This window comes from Amblyomma americanum, chromosome 2 (genome assembly GCF_052857255.1).
Source record: "Amblyomma americanum isolate KBUSLIRL-KWMA chromosome 2, ASM5285725v1, whole genome shotgun sequence".
Lineage (NCBI taxonomy): Eukaryota > Metazoa > Arthropoda > Arachnida > Ixodida > Ixodidae > Amblyomma > Amblyomma americanum.
The window spans coordinates 147,038,038-147,060,530 of NC_135498.1; the positions used below are offsets into that span (position 1 = coordinate 147,038,038).

The 22,493-nt window shown below is 44.4% G+C and overlaps 1 protein-coding gene across 2 annotated transcripts in view; it reads right to left on the reverse strand.

Moving 5' to 3' along the window:
* Nucleotides 1-22,493, reverse strand: part of LOC144121877 (rifampicin phosphotransferase-like) — a 145,248-nt gene that overhangs the window by 12,095 nt on the left and 110,660 nt on the right. For both annotated transcript variants that reach the window (XM_077655296.1, XM_077655297.1), the window contains exons 31-36: nt 20,991-21,050; nt 17,372-17,463; nt 16,874-16,937; nt 4,290-4,453; nt 3,167-3,245; nt 1,401-1,446 (exon numbers count right to left, since the gene is read on the reverse strand). In XM_077655296.1, the coding sequence (XP_077511422.1) occupies nt 1,401-1,446; nt 3,167-3,245; nt 4,290-4,453; nt 16,874-16,937; nt 17,372-17,463; nt 20,991-21,050 (505 nt within the window). The remainder of the gene's footprint in view (nt 1-1,400; nt 1,447-3,166; nt 3,246-4,289; nt 4,454-16,873; nt 16,938-17,371; nt 17,464-20,990; nt 21,051-22,493) is intronic.

The following is a 22,493-nucleotide window of genomic DNA, read 5'->3' on the forward strand; positions in this document are numbered from 1 at the left end:
TTTACCAATTACTATGCTTTCCGGATGGGGATGGCCGACAGTCCTGCCTGTGAGAGCTGTGGTTGTGAGGAGACCATCGCTCATCTTCTCTGTGAGTGCCCTGCATTTGCGAGTGCAAGACATACACTGTGTTGTGCCCTGGACCGCCTCGATCCTCGCCCATTAACAGAGCAAAAGATCCTCGGCCCGTGGCCACGGCAGTCGACTGCCCTCAAGGCATACAAGGCACTCTTTGCCTACTTGAGAGCGACTGGATTGAGTGACAGATTGTGACAGCGTTGTGCGTGTGTGTGATATGCCTTTTTTCGTTCTCTTTTCCTCCTTTTAGTCCCTTAATTCCTCTTCCCCAGTGCAGGGTAGCCAACCGGAACCCCTTTCTGGTTAGCATCCCTGCCTTTCCCTCCTCCTCTTTATCTATCTATCTGGTTATACTGCTCATCATTGATTGTAATTCGCAAGAAATGAATAAACGGCCTAATGATTTATTGCTCAGAGGGCTACACAAAGTTAGAAACTACTTTTCCCTCCTCACTGTTCACGACAGGAGAGAGCGCGAGGGGTCGCGCGCGTGCTGGGAGCAAGAAAATGCTAATAAGAGGAATGCACTGCGTATTGTTGGGGACAGTGAGCTTCTTCGTTTTTTTCTTCCGCATTACTGCGTGTAACGAGCCTCGCTCAGAATACGGCGTGCACCAGCGATAACAGACCCCGCTGCTGACCTTGTGTTATGACGTACTGAAGGCACGTAAAGAAAGCGACGGAAATCAGTTTGAACCCACACTTCATGCAGCGCAGAATGACACGCCATTGGGCGTCGGCTTCAGAAACACTCAGTGAGAACTGCCGACAGTAAGGCGAGGCTGCTTCAGCATATAGTATTCCCAGTGTTTTCCACACAAACCGAAGCAGTGAGGCATAGGGGGAGTGAAAGCCGAATGAGCAATGGCGGGGTTTCACATGCAATTTAGCTACACTTCACTTATGTTGCAGTTAATGTGTGCACGATGTAAGAGCCTCGCTGCAAGAGGACCTTTCATGTACCAACCTCACAATGTTCCTCACTCAACGTTCGCTCTATCCACCTGTGCCAACGCATTCGGCGCCCAGGAGCACATATGTGTAATAAATAAAGAGAATCGGCGCAAACACCATTCAGCAGCTGCCTTCGAGCTCAAGGAAGCTTTCGCACAAGGCGATGTTCAAATAACCCAAGGTACTGGATGTCTAACACTCTATTATGCATTGTCTAACGTTTGTTGCGTCATATTCTTTTCCTTCCGTCTTCTTTCAGCCCAAAAGAAATGCGCAATAACGCTCGTTACGAAGTAGGGAAGGAATCGAAGTGGCGTATCCTCCCGATAATTAAATAAAAACAAAGCCGGAATGAGTAGGGCACTTGCCTTTGATTTCGAAGTCCCCTTCAACGAGTTTTCTCGTTCTTTCAATCTGCGAAAACATCAGTGAACGGATTGTTGAGAGAGTAGCGTTACCGTGGAAGGTCTAAAGGAATAAAGCATTTCGTAGTTGTAATTTTCTTTTGTCAGTAATTTACATAGCTCGTAGGCCAAGAAAAATGTTGTGCGTACATATGTTAAACCCTGCGAGCAAGCGCAAGGTTTCAGTCCCTTTTTTTGTACCCGGCATCAATGCTCCGCCGCTTTTCCGACTATTAACTGATCCGTAATAATATTAATTTTGCATTGTGACATTATTCTGACCTCCCTGGTGCGAGTTTTCGTTTTCTTACTCAACATCGAAGTGTTTCGCTGCTGTCGTTCCTACGAACGTATTTGTGACGGTGGCCTTGTGGGTATTATAAAGACAAACCATTCTGCTCACTAGCAGCTCAAACAATACCGTGCATACTTACAAAGCAGCGCTTATGGTCTCTTCTGTGCATCTTCTTTATAGGTGTGGATGCGATTTTTCAGACATAAAATTTTTGGTATTTGTTCATATCCGTCGAACATTGTTCTCGCCTAAATTTGGCTTCACCGTTTTCGGCATAAATAAATCGCTCATTTAAAATTTTGCTTGAAGCTGATCATATCTGCCTGGCTTCACAGCTATCTACCGCTTTATTTGACCTGCATTTCAAATTGCCTGATATCCCCATCGTAGCTCAGTTATTTACACATGGTAAATCAGGAACAGATTACAAATGTTCCTTTGCACATATACAAATTGCGATTATTTCACCAATAAAACAAGTTAGTCATCTATGGCTGCTGTTTCAGTAGCGAAATACAAGGTTTCATTGTCAAGCCCATCTTTCACACACATGTTCTCGTCAAACTTCTTAGTTACACCGCGCCTGTCATCATGAAAAAAAAATTATACCAGTTTATTGCTACCCCCTTCCTCACGAAATACCGCCCAAGAAAGTGGATCTTTAAACAATAAAAGTGCAGTTTTTGCTCTCAGTTACAGCGAACAAATGTTTTTGACTTTCTCAGGAGTTTATTGATTCCGGAAAAGAAACCTGAAGTTAGATATTTAAATTTTTCAGACAAGACACAGGCAATAATTACACTTGCTATAGTGGAAAACGCTTGCGCGTATACTTGTGTGCAAAAATTCTGAAGCAATAAAAGAAAAAGGAAAAGAGGATGTAGCTGTTCGCAAGCTTAGCAAAATAGATTTTCTCTTAACAAAAATGTAGAAGCTGTAGTAATCCTTACGAACTGAAACTTGTTCTACTTCATGGATTGATGGACGGACGCAAGATAAAGCATCCGCTGGGGAACAAGGCAATGGCAGCTGCCACCAAGCTCTATGTTTTTTGTTTGTGCATTGCTTTAAAGAATCTGTTAAACTTAATGATATAAAGGATAAATTCGCCATTTCCTTTAAGTACAGTTTGAATTCTGAGCTTCTAACCGTACGTCACCGCCCTCCTTTTGAGCCACTAATCTTATAATCGCGTTGTGCTGATTTCTAACTTAGAATCATTCACGTGACCATTACCTCTAAACTCTAGGGCCTCAAGAAAAGCGACTGTGCCGGCATCAACATCCGGATCGATGCTGTTACATTGAAGGCTATGATTTCAATTGTGTTGCCGTCGTTTTCTAGCATCTCTCAAATGTAAAAATGAAAAGCAACTTTTCGATAAAAAAAAACAGCGGAACTGAGGCACCGCATGGCTAAACAAACTGACACATACCGGATGCGGGACGCCGACGAAGACAGACGGGTAACGGTCCATGTCCAGTTTTGCGTGAATTCCCTTCCGTCGCTGAGCCCTGGAAAAACGGCACCGCATACGACTGTTTTCTGTTGGACTTTCAAGCAAGCTACACTTCACATGAAGCCTTCAGCAGATGTGGGAAGCCTGCTTTATGACGCTATGTTGCCGCAATAACCACAAGCATGCTGTGACGTTCGCAGTGCCTCCAAAACATCCCTTATTTTTCCTGTCCTCAATCATCTGTAGGGTACCTCTTTATGGAGATGGTGAAGAAAAAGAGCCATAGCATAATTTATGCCGACGCATCGTTGGTAGGGCTACATTCAGGTGACCTCAAATGTTAAGGCGTTCAAGATAATTTTTTATACTTAAACATAATTGCAAAGGAAAAATGGTATTAGCTTCTGTTCAACTCCAGACTAGATTCGTCGCCGTCACTCGTGGCTCGTAATAACATTATGACGTTAGGAAGAACACATGTTATTGTTTCTGCCTCTAATTTATGACCATCACCTAAATACCAATTCATAATCGTCGATTCATCGTCGCCATTTCTACCGACCCGGCACACTCATCCGCATGGCGTCACATTGAATTCCGTCCACATGAATACATTGCTCAGTTAGTTTTCCCCACGTGCTATCGAGCAGATGGTTGACTTCCAAGAAATGTATTTTCCTCATGTGACGCCGTTGCTTTTGAAAAAGGTGCTTGTGCGGTGCTCCTGAATTTTGTCATTCCTGTTTTTAGCATGGCTGCGACTCGATATTTTGGTCATGAAAGTGAATTATTTTTCTTTCTTTGTAGCTGCGCCCTAACCCATTTATTGCTGGCTGTGTATGACTGCCCTCAGCAGCGGCCTCAAATCACCGGAGTGTGGGAAAAATAAACAAATAATCATGAATTTTGACGCTGCAATAAATCTCTAGATTCGGCCATGAATTTGGAAATCTGTTGTGTAAGTTTTAGGAGTGCATACCTTACGTCGAGAAGCGAGCGTCAGATGGCTGTACTTCAAACATAATTAGCATGCGGAGGCCAGCATGGCAAGCGATGCCAGTGAGGCGCTACTTTCGCAGAGTAAAAAAAGCACGCTCACTTAAGCACCAGTTCGGGGGATCTCGTCCGTAGCAGGTGGCCGATCTCCTCGAAAGTGAGGAAGAAGAGCAGCTCAGAGTCGGGCAGCCTGCCTTCGTGCACCATGCGCAGGGAGAGCTGGTGGAACATCAGTCGCAGCTGGTGGATTACACGTACCACGGCAGACTGCGAGGTACAGAAATGCATTATCATGATATAACACCTAAACGTAGTCTGCACGCCAGTCTATTGGTGGCATTCATGGTTCTTGCTTGCTTCGCTCTTCAAAACAGTCTCATTTCTCAAAACAAAAGGAAGGGAAATAAAGGGCGGAGGTACAGACCACTACAAAAGACCTGAGGCTTTGGTCCGGTGGGTACTAACGACCGCATGGCCACTTATAATTCGCGCACACCATCAACAAATCACTCAGACGCCGGAGCGAGAGGCTGGAGAATCCTTTTAAGCTACTTATGGCATCAAGGCTGCCAAAACTGAGACCCTCGTTAAGCTATTCAGCAGACTAGGTAAGAGAAACGTGGGGATCGTAATGACATACATGCGCTTGTCACACTCCATGTCACACTCGCGGGAATACAGGACGTACTATGTCCGCCGCTGTGGATGAGGGTGGCGCTGGTGAACACTCTCAAGGATAGGCTACATGCCACATAAATACCCCGAAAGCAGAACACTGGAAAGCCATTCAGCCCAATGCATAAGTATTCTAGCAAATAATTCAGTTTATGGGCTTGTGTTGCAGTCATGTGAAGTACGAGTGTTGCATATACCGATGATTAGCCATATCCTGTTTACAAGAAAATTGTTAGTAACGCAGTAAATACCCTCAAGAAATTTTGTCAAATGGAAAAATATGCAGAGGTGTGGCATCTGGACTGCGAAACAAAACGTCGGATATCTGAGAATGTCGCTTGATTATTGTTTCCAACTTAGTACCTCGGAGTCCCACGAGGGAGCGAGAGAGATAAAACATTTATTATTTCATTGAAGTGTTCTACGAGTCAAGTAGGCGGACTCCTCAGTTCAGGACTCCGGTGGCTTGGGCGGATGCTTGGACCAGTCTGATGATGCGACACTGGTCCTCCAGTCCTCCAGACCATTGCTGGTCAGGGCTGCCTCCCACTGCTCGTATGATGTCTGTAATGTTTTTAAATGAGGTGGTTTTTTGGGACAATTCCAGGAAATGTGAAACAGCGTAGGCTTTTCGCCGCACCATGGACAAAAGAGGCGGTATTTAGAGGGGTGAATGAAGCTATACAAGTACAGGTTAGGGAAGGTATTCGTTTGTATTCGCCTCCAAAATGTGGCTTCTTCTGTGGTAAGTTTATTATGGGGAGGGGGATATACTCTACAATTTAATCTAAGCATCTCCAGCCGTTCCCCATAGTTTGATGGTAGAAGGGTGAGGTACGGGCAAGGATCCGCTTGGTTTGTTAGCTCATGAGCTAGATCGTTTGCCGCCTCGTTGCGTGCAAGACCTGAATGGCCCGGGGTCCAAGTAATGTTATGGGGGCATTGAAGTGTAGGTGAGAGGCCCGACGGTATGAGTAGAGCCGCTGTAGTTTTTGGGACTCTCCCTGTAACGTAATATTGACAGGCTCGCTTCGAGTCAGTTATTATCTCTTTCATCGGCTGTGATTCCTTCAGAGTGGAAAACTGCACGTGTTGTTCCTGTTCTAAAGAAAGGGGACGCATCACTGATATCAAATTACCGTCCCATCTCTCTCACTTCAACCTGTTGCAAATTACTAGAACACATAATCGCCAAGTACATCATCGGTTTTCTTGATGATAACAATATCCTTTCTAACGTTCAACACGGGTTTAGGAAGGGCTTTTCTACTGTAACTCAACTAACATCGGTTGTTCATAGTTTTGCATCTGTACTTGATAAATCCGGCCAGGCTGATATCATTTTTATGGATTTTAGTAAAGCATTTGACCTTGTCTCCCATTCTAAATTAATTGACAAGCTTAAACAAGTTGGTCTTCCTAACTTTATAGTTAACTGGGTTTCAGCTTACGTATCTAACCGACAGCAGTTTGTTAGTATTGACGACCATTATTCAAACAGCCTGCCTGTCTCTTCTGGTGTTCCCCAAGGAAGTGTCCTCGGTCCCCTGTTATTTTTAATATATGTGAATGACATTGTAAAAGCAGTTACTCATCCCGTTCAAATCCGGCTATTTGCAGATGACTGTGTTTTGTTTAATGTAATTACTTGTCGTGAAGACCAACTATTACTCAATTTAAACCTAAAGAATATTCTGGATTGGTGCAACCAGTGGGACATGAAACTTAACGCTCAGAAAACTGTATTTATGAGATTAACCAAAAAAAAAACAGCCTTTTATACCCTTATGCTCTTCCATCATTTCCACTTTCGGAGGTAACTGAATATAAATATCTTGGCGTGACGATAACTAATAATCTAAGCTGGAACAAACATATAGGTAACGTATGTGCATCAGGTTTTCGTAAACTTTGTGTCCTCAAGCACAAATTGAAGCATGCTCCTGCAGACTTGAAATTTTTAGCCTATTCATCATTAATCAGACCTAAGTTAGAATACGCTTGCATTGTCTGGGACCCATTTGCTAAAACTAACATTCAAGCGCTTGAAATGATCCAGCGCAAGGCCATTCGATTTATCTTTTCAAAATACCGTTCAACCGATTCACCTACTGCCATAATGCGAGCACACCGAATTCAAACATTGCAGGTACGACGTAAAATTCTCAGATTAAAATTTCTTTTCCTTCTCAAACATAACAAGTTGTCAATGTGCCCGGATCCCTACGTCAAGCCATTTTCCGCTCCACGACCAACAAGACATCGCCACTCTGATTCACTAACTCCATTCACCGCCAGAACTAACCTATTTAAATACTCCTTCTTCCCTCGCACCGTAACTGAATGGAATACTTTACCTTTAACAGCACTATGTGACATAGATTCCATTGAAAAAATAGAAGATTGACGCCATCAAACTTATTTTGCTTTGTGTTTTAAATTTTCGTTCAGTGTTTTTTGTATATTCATGTTGCACTGTATTGCCCCTCCTGCTAGGGCCCAGAAGGGCCTGCAGTATTCTGTAAATAAAATAAATAAATAATAAATAAATAAATTATGTGAGCTGATTTGTCCGCCAGATCACAATTCCTTATGGCAAAGGCGATGGCGGAGGCTTCCGCCGCTGCAGGATCCTCAGCCCGGAGTGAAGCACTCGTCAGTAGTTGAAAATTGTGGTCAAGGGCGACTGCAACAAAGATGCTCGGTTCAGAGTACGCCGCCACGTCTACATAGACTGCTTTGCGATCTGACTCTAGACGCCGGCGTAGATGAGTGACCCTAGCCTCCCGTCTGCCTTTGTGGATTTCTGGATGCATAAGTTTTGGGAGCGGAGCCACCGAGATCTGTCTTCTTATGTTTGCAGGTAGGGAAGTGTGTCGCCAGAGCTCTTGTAGATCTCGTGGTGTACCAATGCGCTGAAGAATGGCTCTTCCGGTGGTGGTCTGTTGGAGTCGGGCTCTCTGCGATGCTAAGACCGCATCTCTGATCTCCTCAAAGGTGTTGTGGACTCCAAGCTTGATTAGACGTTCGGTCGAGGTGCTTGGAGGAAGGCCGAGAGCTGTTTTGTACGCGCTGCGAATGACAGTGTCAGCCTGCTTAAGTTCTCCATTTGTGAAATGATGATACGGAAGGCCGTATGCTATTCTGCAGATAACCAAGGACTGTACAAGACGAAGAGTGTCTTCCTCGCGCATGCCTTTCTTGTGGCGTGTTATACGACGAATCATACGTGTAATTTGGTGGGTGGTTGTTTTGAGAGTTTTTATGGTATGTCCTGCGCGTAGGTTACTTTGAATCCAAAGCCCGAGAATTCTAATGACCGAGACCTCTCGAATCGGTTGGCCTTCTACATAGAGATCTATGTAGAAGATCTATGTTGTTCCTGGGGGAACAACTAGGCAGTGACCACTACATCCTTAGTACGTCAGTGCCCACGAGGGAACTAAAGGGAGAGTGACCCATACTGGAGAGCGACCCATAGAAGTGTTGAGAAACAAAGAAAAATGGGCGGCAAAGAAAATGTCAGTATTTACTCGCTTAACTGCATGCAATTTGTTTTTTTGCCAGCAAGCTGTGGTATGTGCGGCAGATTTTGCCCTGTTCGGAGATGAATATACAGAACCTACACAGAATTTTTGCAGCCTTTATCGGGGCTTCATCTTATGAAAAAAGTTGAAGATTTTTTTTTGTAGCGTACGCTCCGGTGGCTTTTCTTTGTCATACTTATTGTTTCGTCAAGTCGTTAACCGGCTCGTCTTCTTGCCAGATGCTGAGGATCCGTTTTTACACACTGTTTGTCAGGTTCTTTTGGCAAGAGCTTTACTGATGTTAGCTGTATTAACGGTTTATGATATTGTTAGAGGAACGTATGGTTATTTCCGTGAAATTGTCCAAGCAACCAATTTTTTATCTATGCGATTCTCAATGGTACATTTATTTAGTGTTATCATAAAACAGCATGGTTGCTTGGCGGGCTAGTTGGTTCATATCTAACATGTGTTGCAGCGCGAACCACAAGAAGGGACGACGACAGACAGAGTGTTGTTATAACCAAGAAAGAGCTGAAGTTTCTGGATCGATGGTGATTGTCCTAATCTCCTATGCCTTTCATGCTGATTGCTTTGCCTGCCCTTTCCTGCTGGAGGTTCAAATGTGTATAAATGCATGGCCTATCAGGAAAATAAATAGTTGGAAGTCAGCGCTCTTTTCACTCTGTCTGTCGTCGTCCCTTCTTGTGGTTCGCGCTGCAACACATGTTACATAAAACAGCGTTGCAGAGATATTGTTGAAATAGCCTTGCCTGTTCCTGTGTATCAGCCACTGTACTCTTTTTACCGCAGAAAAATGTATTGAAACGTGTGAAACGAATGCCTGTACAGCCTCCAGTGAAAACTTCCTTCTATAGTCTGCATGTCACAGTTTTCCCAGCAAAGGCATCGGTGGCGGAAAAGGTAATTTTTGCACCATGAGGGGTCGTTTCTCTTTTGTGCAGAAAGCCAGAGGCTGTTTAATATACAGTTTTAGATTACTGTCATGAGAATTTCTTTCGGGACGTTCCAAAGATAACTTTTATTAAAAGTTTCCTTTTGGATCCTAACAGAATTCAATGTTTGGCAGTCGAGATTGATGACGGTGTGCCTTACGATATGATAATGCTACGGGTTTACACAGCATGTGGAAACGCCGAATGGCTTTTCGGCATGCTTATGTTTATGTCATAGGTATTCGTCAGTGTTTTCGTGATTCTATTTTTGGAATCGTAGAGGTTTTTAAGCTGAACCGTGTGTACCTTAGAAAATCAGCACACTAAAAAAAAGAGACAAACTTGTATCATTTATCATGGGACCACCTGTCTGCAAACGAGATCGCCTTTTGGGTCTGCCTATTGTGTATTTTGTTTTTTGAAATGAACGCAATGAGGAAAAAAAATGTCGCTGTAGCTCAGTCGGTAGAGCACCGGACGCGAAATTCGGAGATCACCGGCTCGGGTCTCACCTGCGGCATGTAGTTATTTTCTTCTTCAGCTTTCTAATAAATTATCCGTGAGCGTTAAAATATATTCACTAATAATCTCCCATTGGTCAATACCAGAAATATAAAAATAGAAACAATCCACTATGCTTTGTGGTTTTGATGGATCTTGGCTTCCTTCATATATATGCCATAGCGAGACTCTAATTTCTCTTCTGAGTAACGCTTAGCTGTTATACTGAAAAAAAAAGCGAAGCTTGTACTGTTGTCCACGTCATAAAATAATTTTTTCTAACCGCGCACGCGATTTCGAACAGGTCCTCTGCTTCGAAATATGAGGTCAAAGCGTAACTACCATAAGCGTTTCAAAAGATTTTTGTAGTTCCTCTCTTAAGGTTTAGTAGCGCTGCTACGCTTTCTCCTAAAAAGGCACGACACTGTAAGCGGCACAAAGCCGACATATATGACGAAAAAGAGCAGAATTATTCAGCAATGACTAGTGCGGGGCAAATGTCAAATTTATACACTAACGTTCTTCAATACAGTAATGGTGCCAGGTCTTTTGCCAAATACACGTAACCGTGCTCCAGGCAAAAAAAAAAGAAACGAGTTATCTAAACCTTTTCATCAAAGCGCAGCAACACACGGTGTGTGCATTCGATATTCAGCAGGAATAGACGTGCTCTCGGAACATAAAGTTCATGCGATAGAACGGGAAGCTCTCAGGTGTGTGCGGAAAATTTTACGAACTTCGCAACTTCAGCGTGTCTTCTCAGCACTATATATGTTCGCATCTTCATGCTTCCACCTGGTAGGGAGAAAGAGCCAGATACTTTTGACAAAGGAGACAAGGGCAGCGAAATGAAAGGCTGCTTAGGACATTTACAGCGTACAATTTACTGGGCATCGCAAAGAAGTACACCATAGGTGAATGTTTTCATAATTGATACTGTGGAGTTGACCAAAGTGAGTGAAATAATTTTAGATCTTTGAAAATATACAGCGCCGAAAACGGGGACTTTAGGGTAGAAAACACAGGACATATTTTCAAATATGTATCACCAACCCGCCCGCCTTGCTATCTGTTCATTTTAGATCACAAGTAATCTGAAAACATGTCGAGTAAAAGCAAGTACTTGCTGCCGGTTGGATTCATAAATCCATAACCGAAACTTTCGCATGTTGTCGCGCCCAGTGCTCTATCACACACTGTATGGCAGCGGCTGTGTCCCGTGCTAGATCATAATGTATTTATGTTGAGAAGCGAGTATCACGGACCACTTTTCTTCTATTTACATGCAACTTATACTAGTCTGCTGTAAAAGTGCCCTAAAATATTGCGCAGAGAACTTAGGTAGAAACTATGAAAGAAATTTTATGACGAGCATAAATTTCAATGCTGCTAGTTGTTGTTGGCTCAAATACGATCGCTCATACCCACGGTGGGGAATTGGCTATGGTTTGGTGCAGATTCAAACAGGGAAAATCTCATCCAGGTTTATCTCAAGCGGCTCATAAATAGACAGGACATTGAGAGAAAAAGAAAATCACGAATTTTGAGAGAGCCTGAAGAAATCGAAATGAAAATCAAGGAAACAAAGCGGTTCGAGTGTAAAAACTAAATTATAAGAATTAATCAGAAAGAAAATAATTTTGAGAGGAAATAAAGGCATCGAGAAGTTAACACAAAAATCTCCCGGTTTCAATGATATACTTGGAAAGAAGCTGACACACCTGCCTAATGGCATGCCCTTTGACGGTTGCACCGAAGGAGAGGAGGGCGGGAAGAGTAAACGGCAGCCCTAATTGAGCGAGAGGATTTTGCAAAAACTGAATTATCTGCCGTGCAAACCACCGCCAGTAGAGAATGAATTTATCTATCGCTTCAACGTCCCCGCATGACGCATATACATTCGACGGTGTGAACCCAGAACGGAATAATTACAGATTAAGGCGAGGAATCCTACAGCGCAACCGCGTCATGGAAACCTCACATTGTCTTGATGCGCAGGAACGTATGTTCCATCGGAATTTCAAATGTTCGAAATCCACTGTACCAAGGATGGGCTCTTGGATCAGGTAACGGTGTATTAGGTAACGTTTATAACGTGACGTGGTCAGAAGGGTGAGGTTTGAAACTACATGGGCAACAGGCCCACTGATGGCTGATTTCGCTAAGAAATCGGCCATCGAATTTAAAGTAATGCCACAGTGCTCTGGGATCCATTGAAAGCGCACCTCTAGGACATGACGTGGCACAAAGTACATTAGGGATCGGTACAGGAGACTAGTTGCCGAACTTTCTAGTGCAGCCAAGGCTGAGAGGAAGTCCGAGAGAATGATAACTTGAGAAATATTGCGGGGAACTTTTTGAAGGGCCAAAGCAATAGCGAGAAATTCAGGAGAGAAAATTGGTGTATAATCAGGGACCCGGTGAGAATAACTCCAATCTAATGTGCGGGAATAAGCGCTACTGCTGCCTTTTCGCCTTGTTGAGAGGCATCTGTGAAGATTACACCACTGCTCGAATACTGAAACAGATAATCCTCCACGAGACCGTTTAGCACATTGGCAGATAAGTGCTTTGCATATAGCGGCAGCGTATGGTCGAAGCAAACAGCTGGTGCAGCCTGCAAACTGCTGCGCATTGCACAGACATAAGCGAGACTGCAATTCTAGACAAAAGACGCTCTGTAAATACAAATTGAGGCAGTTTGTAATGCGGCCAATGTTTATCAAGAAACAAAGCTGGGTTAGTCAAAAAAATTGGAGGAGCCACTCCAGACATTGGCTCAAGTAAGAAGGTGTGCTCTGTGAGAAGCTGGAAGAGAGAGTTCAAGTCCCGTATGCGAGCTTCTAGAAAAAGGGCACATTTCGCCACTGATTTTGGTAAACCCAGGCAAAGCCGTAGAGCTTGCCTCTCCAAAAGAACCAAAGGTTGAGTTTTGTATCTAAGACAACCGGAGAACAGAACGCAACCGAACTACAAAATTGGTCAGTAAGTCTTATAGAGAAATAAGAGAGTGTCTCTGCGCCTATTGAATTTCTTATTGCTGATTCGCGTCAGGCGACCGAGAGCTCGCCCACCTTTGATGACTATACTTCTGATATAAAGTCGCCAGTCTAGATGAGGCTCTTAGATTACTCGTACGCACTTTAAAGACTCAACTTGCGGGATTTGGGCGCCACATTACAGTAGACAGATATAAAGAGGGGACGCTAGAGAGAAAACGAGAACGGAAGATTTGTTCCCGTTGAGAATAGAATGTAGCTTGCCCAGCCATACTTCCAGGGCATTGAGGTAGGCCTGCAATAGCTGGTAAAGTGAGTTAATGTCTCTAGCAGAAGCAAAAAAGGCGATGTCGTCCGCATACAAATACACTTTTGCGTCACTCTGAATTAGTATGTCCTGCATAAGTATATTAGAAAGTAAAGGAGACAGTACCGAACCCCGAAGCACACCTTTAGTCTGTGAAAAAGTCTCGGAAGTAAAGGAACCGTCAGAACACAAGAAACGCCTATCTTTTAGGAATTCCTGTACCCATGCAAGAATGTTAAAATGCGGCCAAATTTCGTCAAGATTGTTCAATAGTATTGAATGCTCTACGCTGTCATATGCTTTAGCGATATCCAAAGTGACTAAAACCGCGTCCTCTTTCTTCTCCATTGCAATTCTAATTCTGCTTTCCAAATCTAAATGTGCGGTTCAAATCGAGCACCCCCGACAAAACCCTATCTGAGAAGCACTGAAGGCTTCTATTGCAAGGACGTGATCTTTAAGACGGCTGTGAAAAATGCATTCAATAAGTTTAACTAAATTATACAAGAGGTAAATCGATCGAATGTTATCAATTACAAAATCCTTTTCTTTTGTCTTTGAGAAGCAAGATTATTTTCGCAATTTTCCATTCAGAAGAGAGCCAAGCTGTCTCCAGGGACCTATTAACCATATGCAATACATCCGAGGTAACCTCTTCCACAAGAGACCTAAACATACCGATAGAGATCCCATCGCGTCTGAAAGCTGCAAGTTTGAGGCCAGTAACAATGGAGAATAATTCAGAGGGTGTAACCACAGTGAAGTCTGCGCGCGGAGGGGTAGGACGAATGGATCCGCCAACAGCGCTTAGCGCAGAGCAAGGTGTTGTGCTATCTGGTCAAGTTTTTTTTTTTTTTGCATCCTCGGGTGGTAAAACCGCTGTCTGTGTAACATGAGAGGATGGCGTATTATGGTTGCGTTCCATGAATCGGTGCAGAGCTTTGCGGTTATTTGGGATTAGTAGATTGTACTCCTTCGCCCTACGAATGGTCCCTTCAAATGAAGCCGCAAAAAATTTGTAATTTATCTAATTCCGCGGGCAGTGATTATGAGAAAGGGTCTTCCAGGCAGCTTTTATAAGGCGATATGCACTCTCACACTGATCATTCCACCACAGGGAGAGCTGTTTGTTTTTGACCGTAGACTGCACCGCGAACACGGAACGCTCAAGGGCCCCTAACACGGAATAGAGAACTTGGTGAGCGCAATCCAAGTTATCGGATGATGCAGTGGAGGAGAAAAACGATTGCACTGGTTTTTTGAAAAGTGTGTGGTTTACGAATTTTTGTGGAGAAGCTGTCGCCCTGAGAGGAGAAGCTGCTATTGTGAGATATCGGAAAGTGATCACTGGAAGTACCACAATTTACTGTAGACCATGAAGAAACCTTCACCACGTTCCCAGCCAATGTTAAGTCAACGAGAGACCGAGAATCGGAACGCAAGAAAGTAGCTCCTGGACTGTTACAGCAACGCCCGTTCCTTGCTGACATCCATGACCAAAGAAGCTGCCCACATGCATCAGTATGAAAATCCCAAATTACGTGATGAGAATTGAAGTCACCAGCAAACACAACTCTAGTGGTTGTCCGCAAAAGAACAATTAAATGATCTGTGCTTTGGACACCAGAAGGAAAATAAACATCAGCAACGGTAAGGGGACCACACTGTTGAATCGCGTTATCAACAGCCAACAATTCGCAAGCAGGTCTTTGAATTTGGTGTGACACATGCGCCCGATGAAATTTAGAAGAAATTAATGTTAACAAGCCACCACCCCGGCCGCAGTTGCGATCGGCTCGGAATACCCGGAAATATTTGAGTGAGAATGACCAAATAGGAGTAAGCCAAGTTTCTTGAAGTAAAATATTGTCTGGGTCGAACTGTGAGACAATTAAGGTTCTGTAAATCGTGAAAAGAAGATACGACTGAACGGCAATTCCACTTTTAACCCCGCCATTGTTACTATATATGCAGAAAGGCTGTGACAGCCTCCTTTAACACATCAGTTTTATGTGTATTACGGGGGGAACCTTTCTTGCTTTTGTTGCTTCGGAGGGCAGAATTCGACGGAGAGGAAGGAGCTCGACGCTTCTGGGAAGGATTCGCCATCTCGACATTCGTAGTGCAAATGGTAGAAAGGCAGATATTCCCGGCACCATCTAGAGGCACAGACGAGGACACAGCAGGAATAGGAGCCAGGGAAGAGACACCAGAGAGGCTATGGGAAGGACTAGTTGATAGAACGGGAAGGCCAACAGTTGAATGAGCAACCTGACTTGAAATGACCTGGGATAGAGCTTCACTGAATGTAATCAGCATACGGTCCACAACATCTGCAAGCGCCTTCTCGACAGCTGACACCACAGACTTTGTCAGCAACGCTTCCGCCTCAGGACCAGATGACCTTGCAAGACCCGCATAAGATTGCCTCTTCCGGTCTAACTGTCCATAAGCATCAGCTCTAGAGCGCCTTCTCTGCTTAAGGACGTCCAGAACATTCTCCTTATCTGACCGTTTGGGATAGCCAGCATCATCAGCCGGATGAATGCCGCCACAGAGACGGCAAATGGGACCCTCAGATGTGCAGAGGTCTGCGGAATGGTTCTCCCCGCATAGTCGGCAACGCGTCGCAGATTTGCAAGCTTCGCTGCTGTGACCGAAGCGCCATCAGTTCCTGCATTGTAACGGACGAGGATGTAACGGGTCGACTCGGTGCACTATGGGTCAAACCTTAAGCTCAGACGGGCATGAAGATCCTGCAAATGTTGCTATCACAGACTCTGTCGGCACACGTGAGCCATTAACATCTCTGGTGCAGCGGTAAACTGATAGCACGCCAACACCGGCGTCCTGAAAGTCGTCAAGTAGTTCCTGAGGAGAAGCCGTTGGGTCCGCGCCGCGTATGATCCCTTTTGAACATGCGAGTTGCTCTGGAATAAAAGGCTTTCCTGAAAATGATGCGAATGATGTGAAACGCAGCAACTCCGACACGCACTGCACATCCGAGGATTGGCACAGAATGCCCCTACGGCCGAAAGGGCGCACTTCAGAGACTTCCGGGTGGCGGCTGGTAACAGCCTTCAGCTGCTCCTGCATCATTTTAGAATTTTTCAGTTTAAGGGCCCCGTCTACAATGGTTACAAGCGCCACTGGGATGTCACTGACGCCATTCCGACCGAAAGAATCCAAGGGAAAACTTTGGGCCGGCAGGCTGGCGAACCAGGGAGCCGGACCCCACCCAGGGAAGCTAAGGACATTGCACGAGGCCTAAGGGGACATGGACCCTAACTATCGGTACAGCAATAAAAAACACCTGGCCAAAACCCCAACACGTGGAATGGCCTCGCCGTAGAAGGAAGAAGGGAGTCCTGAGGAGGCAACAAGATAAAAGACAGGAACAGCGGCAGGAACCGGCAGGCCACCGATCAGCGAACGGTTCGCCTAGAGCAAACGCCGTAGTGACCGCACCCCGTTCTTCTAGTTCTAGACCTCTCTGTGACCTTTATTTATAAACATTTTTTTCTACAAAAGAAGTTGAGTATGTTCGAACGTAAGGTGTGCAGGGACGGTAATACTAGTCCGGTGTCTTCGTTTATGCAAGAAAAGCTCTTCCAACTCCGATAGTTATGAATGGTATTCCGATGCAAGGTTTTATTTGAGTGGTAATTACCCAACGTCCGTCATTCACAATCATTTCCATGCAATGTGGTTGCTGATCTCACCTTTGATGTTTCTCGTGCTGCTACAGCTATGCGTGCCTTTGGAATGACCAGCTTCAAAATAAGCCTGCAAAAAAAAGGAACAAATATAATCCGCGATGCGGTTCAAGAAGCAGATGTTATGGTCATTCTAGATATAGCACCGAGTTTTTGCAGCGTCAGAAAGTCACAGTAAAGTTAATAGCGCAAAATGTATAATAAAATAAACAGTGCAATATAATTGATTGTGCGTTGTTATTGTACTAATGCTGCGGTAATAAGAAATCTGCAGGCTGGTATTTTCTAGCGTATGGCCCTGCATGGTTAAATTTTAGAAAAAGAGTGTTCCATATTATTGGGACGCAAAGAATTATTTATACTTTAGAATGCCGTGAAACAGGCTTTAAAAGACTATAGACTACACTATAACTTCTAGCTACGCAGTTGTACTTCCATACCAATAACGTGCGCCTATTTATTTAACTGTGCAACAATATAAATAGTATAAAACGTAGATCTTACCTCTGCAGCATTGTTAGCCTGTACGGAATATCCTTAATTTCCCAAGACGCAGTTGCACTTTTGTCTTCAACCTCTGGTGCCCTGGCGGCAGCCTATAAAGTAAAAGTGACGCGGGTGTTCCTTTTCTTCTAAAGGATGTCGATCACACATAAAAAAAAGCACATGTCGGCGTCCAGAATATTCACCTCATATTTCCGGCATAGGAGGCAAAGGACGCTCCAGGAATCTTGTCGTCGCCGGTCAGTGATAAGAAATAAACTAACTTCCGTTTGATAAGTGTGCGAGCACACAAGAAAAGGGCCTCACATCACAAATTTTAAGGGCATAATGAAGTTTTAGAGCCCTTCTCGGGAAACTCTGCACTCCTTTGTCGCGGCAAAGCTGCACCCAAGGCAGACACCCAAAACTAAAGCTGTGACCGACGGCGATGTTCTGCCAGAAACGTACAAGAGGGATAATGAAATTAGGCAGACATTTAAGCCCCTCCTTCAAAGCGATGCTACTATTTCCAGCCCCCTCTGTGCCTTTTTTATCAAGTATTTTTTTCTACAAAATAAGTTCAGTATGTTCGGGCGTAAGGCCAATTCTTAATGGAACAATTATTTAGTGCTACCAAAAAACAGCCCTACAGAAAGTTTGTTGAAATAACCTTGCCTGTTCCTGCGTATCAGCTACTGTACTCTTTTCTACAGTAGCAAAATGTATTGAAACGTGTAAAACGAATGCCTGTGCAGCTTCCTGTGAAAACTTCCTTCTATAATCTGCATGTCAAGGTTTTCCCCTCAAAGACATGTGTGGCGATGCTTGATAACGATGCTACACATTGCTGAGCGATCTGTAGCATCGCAAGCGATGCTTGATAGCGTTAAATGGTCCCTTCAGCGACTCAATCTACTTGATCTCATTATCATACTGCGCGATCGTATGCTCTACTAATGTTTCTAGACCACATGACACACCAATGCTACGTGACACAAGCATACAATCGTTCGATTGGTCTCATCCCTCACCGAAATTAACTTTCTAACTCGCTTAATCACCACTTGCTTGGAGTGCCTCTACAATCAGGCATATATACTTCAGAGTACAGTATATAGCTTTTCTGACTTGCATCCCAAGGGTAACGGGATACATTCCCGACAACGTGTCCCGATTTTCCTTTCAGCGCAACACTCTTATTTTATATACTTGCATATAGTAATGGTGTTTGAGTCATGTTGTGGCCTAGGAATGACAATTTATATAATGTTTTATCCGCTTTTGAATTCCGCCACTCCATTTGCGATGTCAAACCTTTACGAGTAATCCGCACTTTCGCAAAACAACAACACACACGACGGGACGCCGCATTTTACGCCAAACTTCATGAAGAGCTGGGTTCGCAGCGATTCGACTGGAGCGCTGTGATCATCTAGACTGACGCCCATCATCACAACTCGCTGATGGGTGTTTACAGGTAGAGGAGAAGCTTAACAGAACAAGCCACCCATTTGTGTGATAATAAAGTGAGAATTTGGGTGAGATGGTGCGTATTCGTAATGAAGAGCGCGAAGAAGACCACGAAACGCGAAACGTTCGCACACGATCACTACTCGCAACCAATCCCTTCCAGAAATTTCAGGCATCGCCGAGGGCGCCATTAATGCTGGAGCCATGTAAATTAATAGCTAGAAAGCGCCTTCAAGATCTGGAATGCTATCGCAGATTACTACGTGAATGCCAATGGAGAGGTGCATAACGTTTTCACGACATACTAAAGACATCAAGGAAAACTTCAAGTACGTCTGTAACGATAGACTACAGCATACAACGACATAGAGGCTCATATATCTGAAGGCGGCTAAAGAGGGCCTAAACAGGGCCAAGAAATTAAACAAATGCACCACCTGCTGCCATTTTTTCAAGTCCCATGATATCAATACTTTGAATGCTGATCTTTGAGGCTATACGTCACCGATATGTACTACGAGTCAATAACCACGAAGTCTGTAGTAGTCTAGAGGCCATAATTAAACTGAAGAGTTTCAACGTAGTCTGGGAAAAAATTTCCTGTTTGCATTTTAAACACTATTGGCAACGCGCACATCCTTGACAGCCCGGAAAGGAGTCAATAAAGCAGATAATCTCAAGGCAAAAAAAGAGTGGGTGATATTGAAACGCCGGCTAAATTCTCTGTTTCTTCATTAAAGAGCCTCTCTCTCTCAAACTGCAGGAGACAATTAAGCTATGCCCCAAGGGTATGACACGATAGCGTTAATTGATTAATATAGACTAATGCGGAATAGGTTATTTTATAATTTACATTCACAGATCGCTGGGAGTCATGATACCATTCCTGGCGCAGTGGGGCAGAGGTTTAGCGATGCGCCACTGCCCTGCAAAGGCAGGTGCTCCCACCAGGGGGGTTGGGAGACATAGGGTGCCTTACGCGGGCAATCGCTCACGACTGATCAGTAATCAAAGCACCACCTGCCCCGGTGGGCAGTTTGCTCAAAATCCAGTTGGCAGGTTGTCATGCCGTCACAAGGTCACGTGACCTAGATTGCAGATGGGCCACCTAGGTAACCGGTGGGTAGCCGCTGGAGCCAGACAGACAGTGGCGAAATCAGCTATGGTGACTTAGTGTTAGCTCACTAAAAATTAATTGTGCTGCCCCTAGCATCAATTTGAAGCGGTGCGCCAAGCCCCTGACGTGGCCTAGACACCACCTCGCAGTAATAAACACGCCGATAGGAATCGTCTCAAGTGATAGAAAGGAAATGGCCAATAAATGTTGCTCAAATATTAATTCTAGTGCAACGAAACATGCGATCTCCATGCGCTTTGCGGCTCTACGCGTACTGCTGTAGTGCCGTGAATGTTTGTAGGGTTTGTTCATTCTTCAAAGCTGCCGGCAAGCCGCTTTATCGCTTTGTTTGAGATGAAGTACGCGACCAGGTTTATCTCGATTAACCGCATCCAGTCGGAGCCGATTCTACGTTGTTCCAGAATATTGTAGTATCTTTGCACGCTTTATCTCGAAAGTTCGCTATAAGCTTTAAATTGAGCACGGCAGAGAGCGGGAATTCTGCCCAACGATCGCCGAGTACATTTGCTGCAACACCGCCGCCAAGTTATTCAGTCCATTGTGGGCGCAAGTCAGACCAAATAAACAGTTTTATTCAGACGTCATTCTCGCTATCTTTCTGCGCTCCGGATTGAAGTCACCACTTCCTGACAATATTCTGAATGTTCAGGGTTGCTCTATGACGGCTTATTTTTGTATTGCGCCCTGCGGGGCCCTGTGATTACGGCTGGAATATTTGTTAGACACCAGAAAAACAAATGTGTTTAAGCGATTAGTGTCTCTGAATCTGACAGGGATGACGAAGGGCGCTTCTTTTGTGCAATGAAACAAAATACAGCACGCGCAAGCACGCGCAGGAAGATAATGATAATTTATTATAATAAAAGGGTTCTTATTTCTAGCTTCGAGCCTTCTTATGCACAGGAAAATTTTACTTCGCTTTGTTTTAGAGGATGATATACCCTCGAAATTTACAGTGCTCTGACTGTTAGTGAGGTGCGGGCACCTAATGTGTTCCCGCGTTGCTGAGAGAAATCATGTTGGTTTTCTTACCTTCAAGGATTTCACCAGTGACGAAGAATCCATCGCCCATGGCTTGGTGTACACATCGAACTAGAATTTCACAAGCAAAACGACGTATATCATTTTTAGGCCTGTTACGATGCTGAAGGTAGTTATTACATAGCACATCTTTTTTGTTGGAAACACATTTAGACCCATCTTCTGTAGTCAGCTTTCAGTTTACATTCAAATATTATGCAATCGAACCAGATATATACCATAAAAATATATAACATATGCGCGTTGTTCTGAGCCACCATCTGTAAATAGAACCACAACCAGAAGGGGTGTCCTCAATAGGTAGGACTGCGCGACTAAGACAAGGACTGGAGGCATAGGAACGAAAACAACACCACGTGGGGACGTTTTCGTTCCTTGGTCTGCGGTCTTTTGTCTTATTCGCGCTGTCCTACCTATTAATGAAATGAACCAACTAGCCCGCAAGAACGTTCTAATGCAGCAGGGCTGAACCGGAGGGTTGGTATTATATTCAGAAAATTTTCAGTTATCCTCAAAGAATATGGAAAGTGACCACTTGTAGTGTTTTACTCAAGCTGAAACCTGCTTCATTCACTCTGAAGGCAGGCCTTTAAAAAGCTGCCAGTAAAGATTGGTTTATGACAAGAAGGGTTGGACACCCCAAAGTGACTCAGGCTATGAGCGACGCCGTAGTGAAGGGCCCCGGAAATTTCGACCATCGGGAATTCTTTAACGTGCACTGACATCGCACAGTACACAGGCCTGTAGAATTTCGCCTACATCGAACTTCGACTGCCGCGGACGGGATAGAACCCGCACCTTCCCTGTCAGAAGCCAAGCGCCATAACCACTGAGCTACCGCGACGGCCATGACAGTAGGCAGTAGCTGCAGTGTGTGTACGAGCAATCCGTCGTTTTAATTCTAGAAAGTATTTATTGAAGGCGCTTCGCCCATTTTGGAACAGCAGTTAGGGCTGTTTGGACTCGAATGAATCTACCGTGCTGCCACGCAGGTTGATGGCCAATACCTATGTGATTCCTAGTATTATATTCTTGTGCCGTAATTGCTGCTGCGGCTGCTGTTATTTTACTTTGCTTCCGGCGCTCACCCAGTTTTATTTTCAGCTCAGGCATGCTATTTGTTTCTTGTGCTTTACTTACTTGAGCGGTGTTGTCTAAACTCTGTTTCTCAGGATGTCCAAAAGGCTGCAAAGCTGTTTCAGTAGCTCAAGCGTAAACTCAAACAGCAGTTTCGGGAGGTAAGCGAAACCCTTCAGCGATATCTACAAGAAACCTAAAAGAATTCAAATCCAGCCTTGCTTGCATATGCAAGAGTTAAGAGCGCATGAAGTATTGAGTGGTCCATGTAGAAAATTAAATTGTGGAACCCCCAGAAGTGGGTTTTAAGAGTTCCAAGAACAGCGTGAAGCCCTTGTTGGCAACAAAGACGCGTTTCTCGTTTTTACATCTCAACGTTCGCTGGCTCTCTAACAAAGAAGACGACATGACAGTACT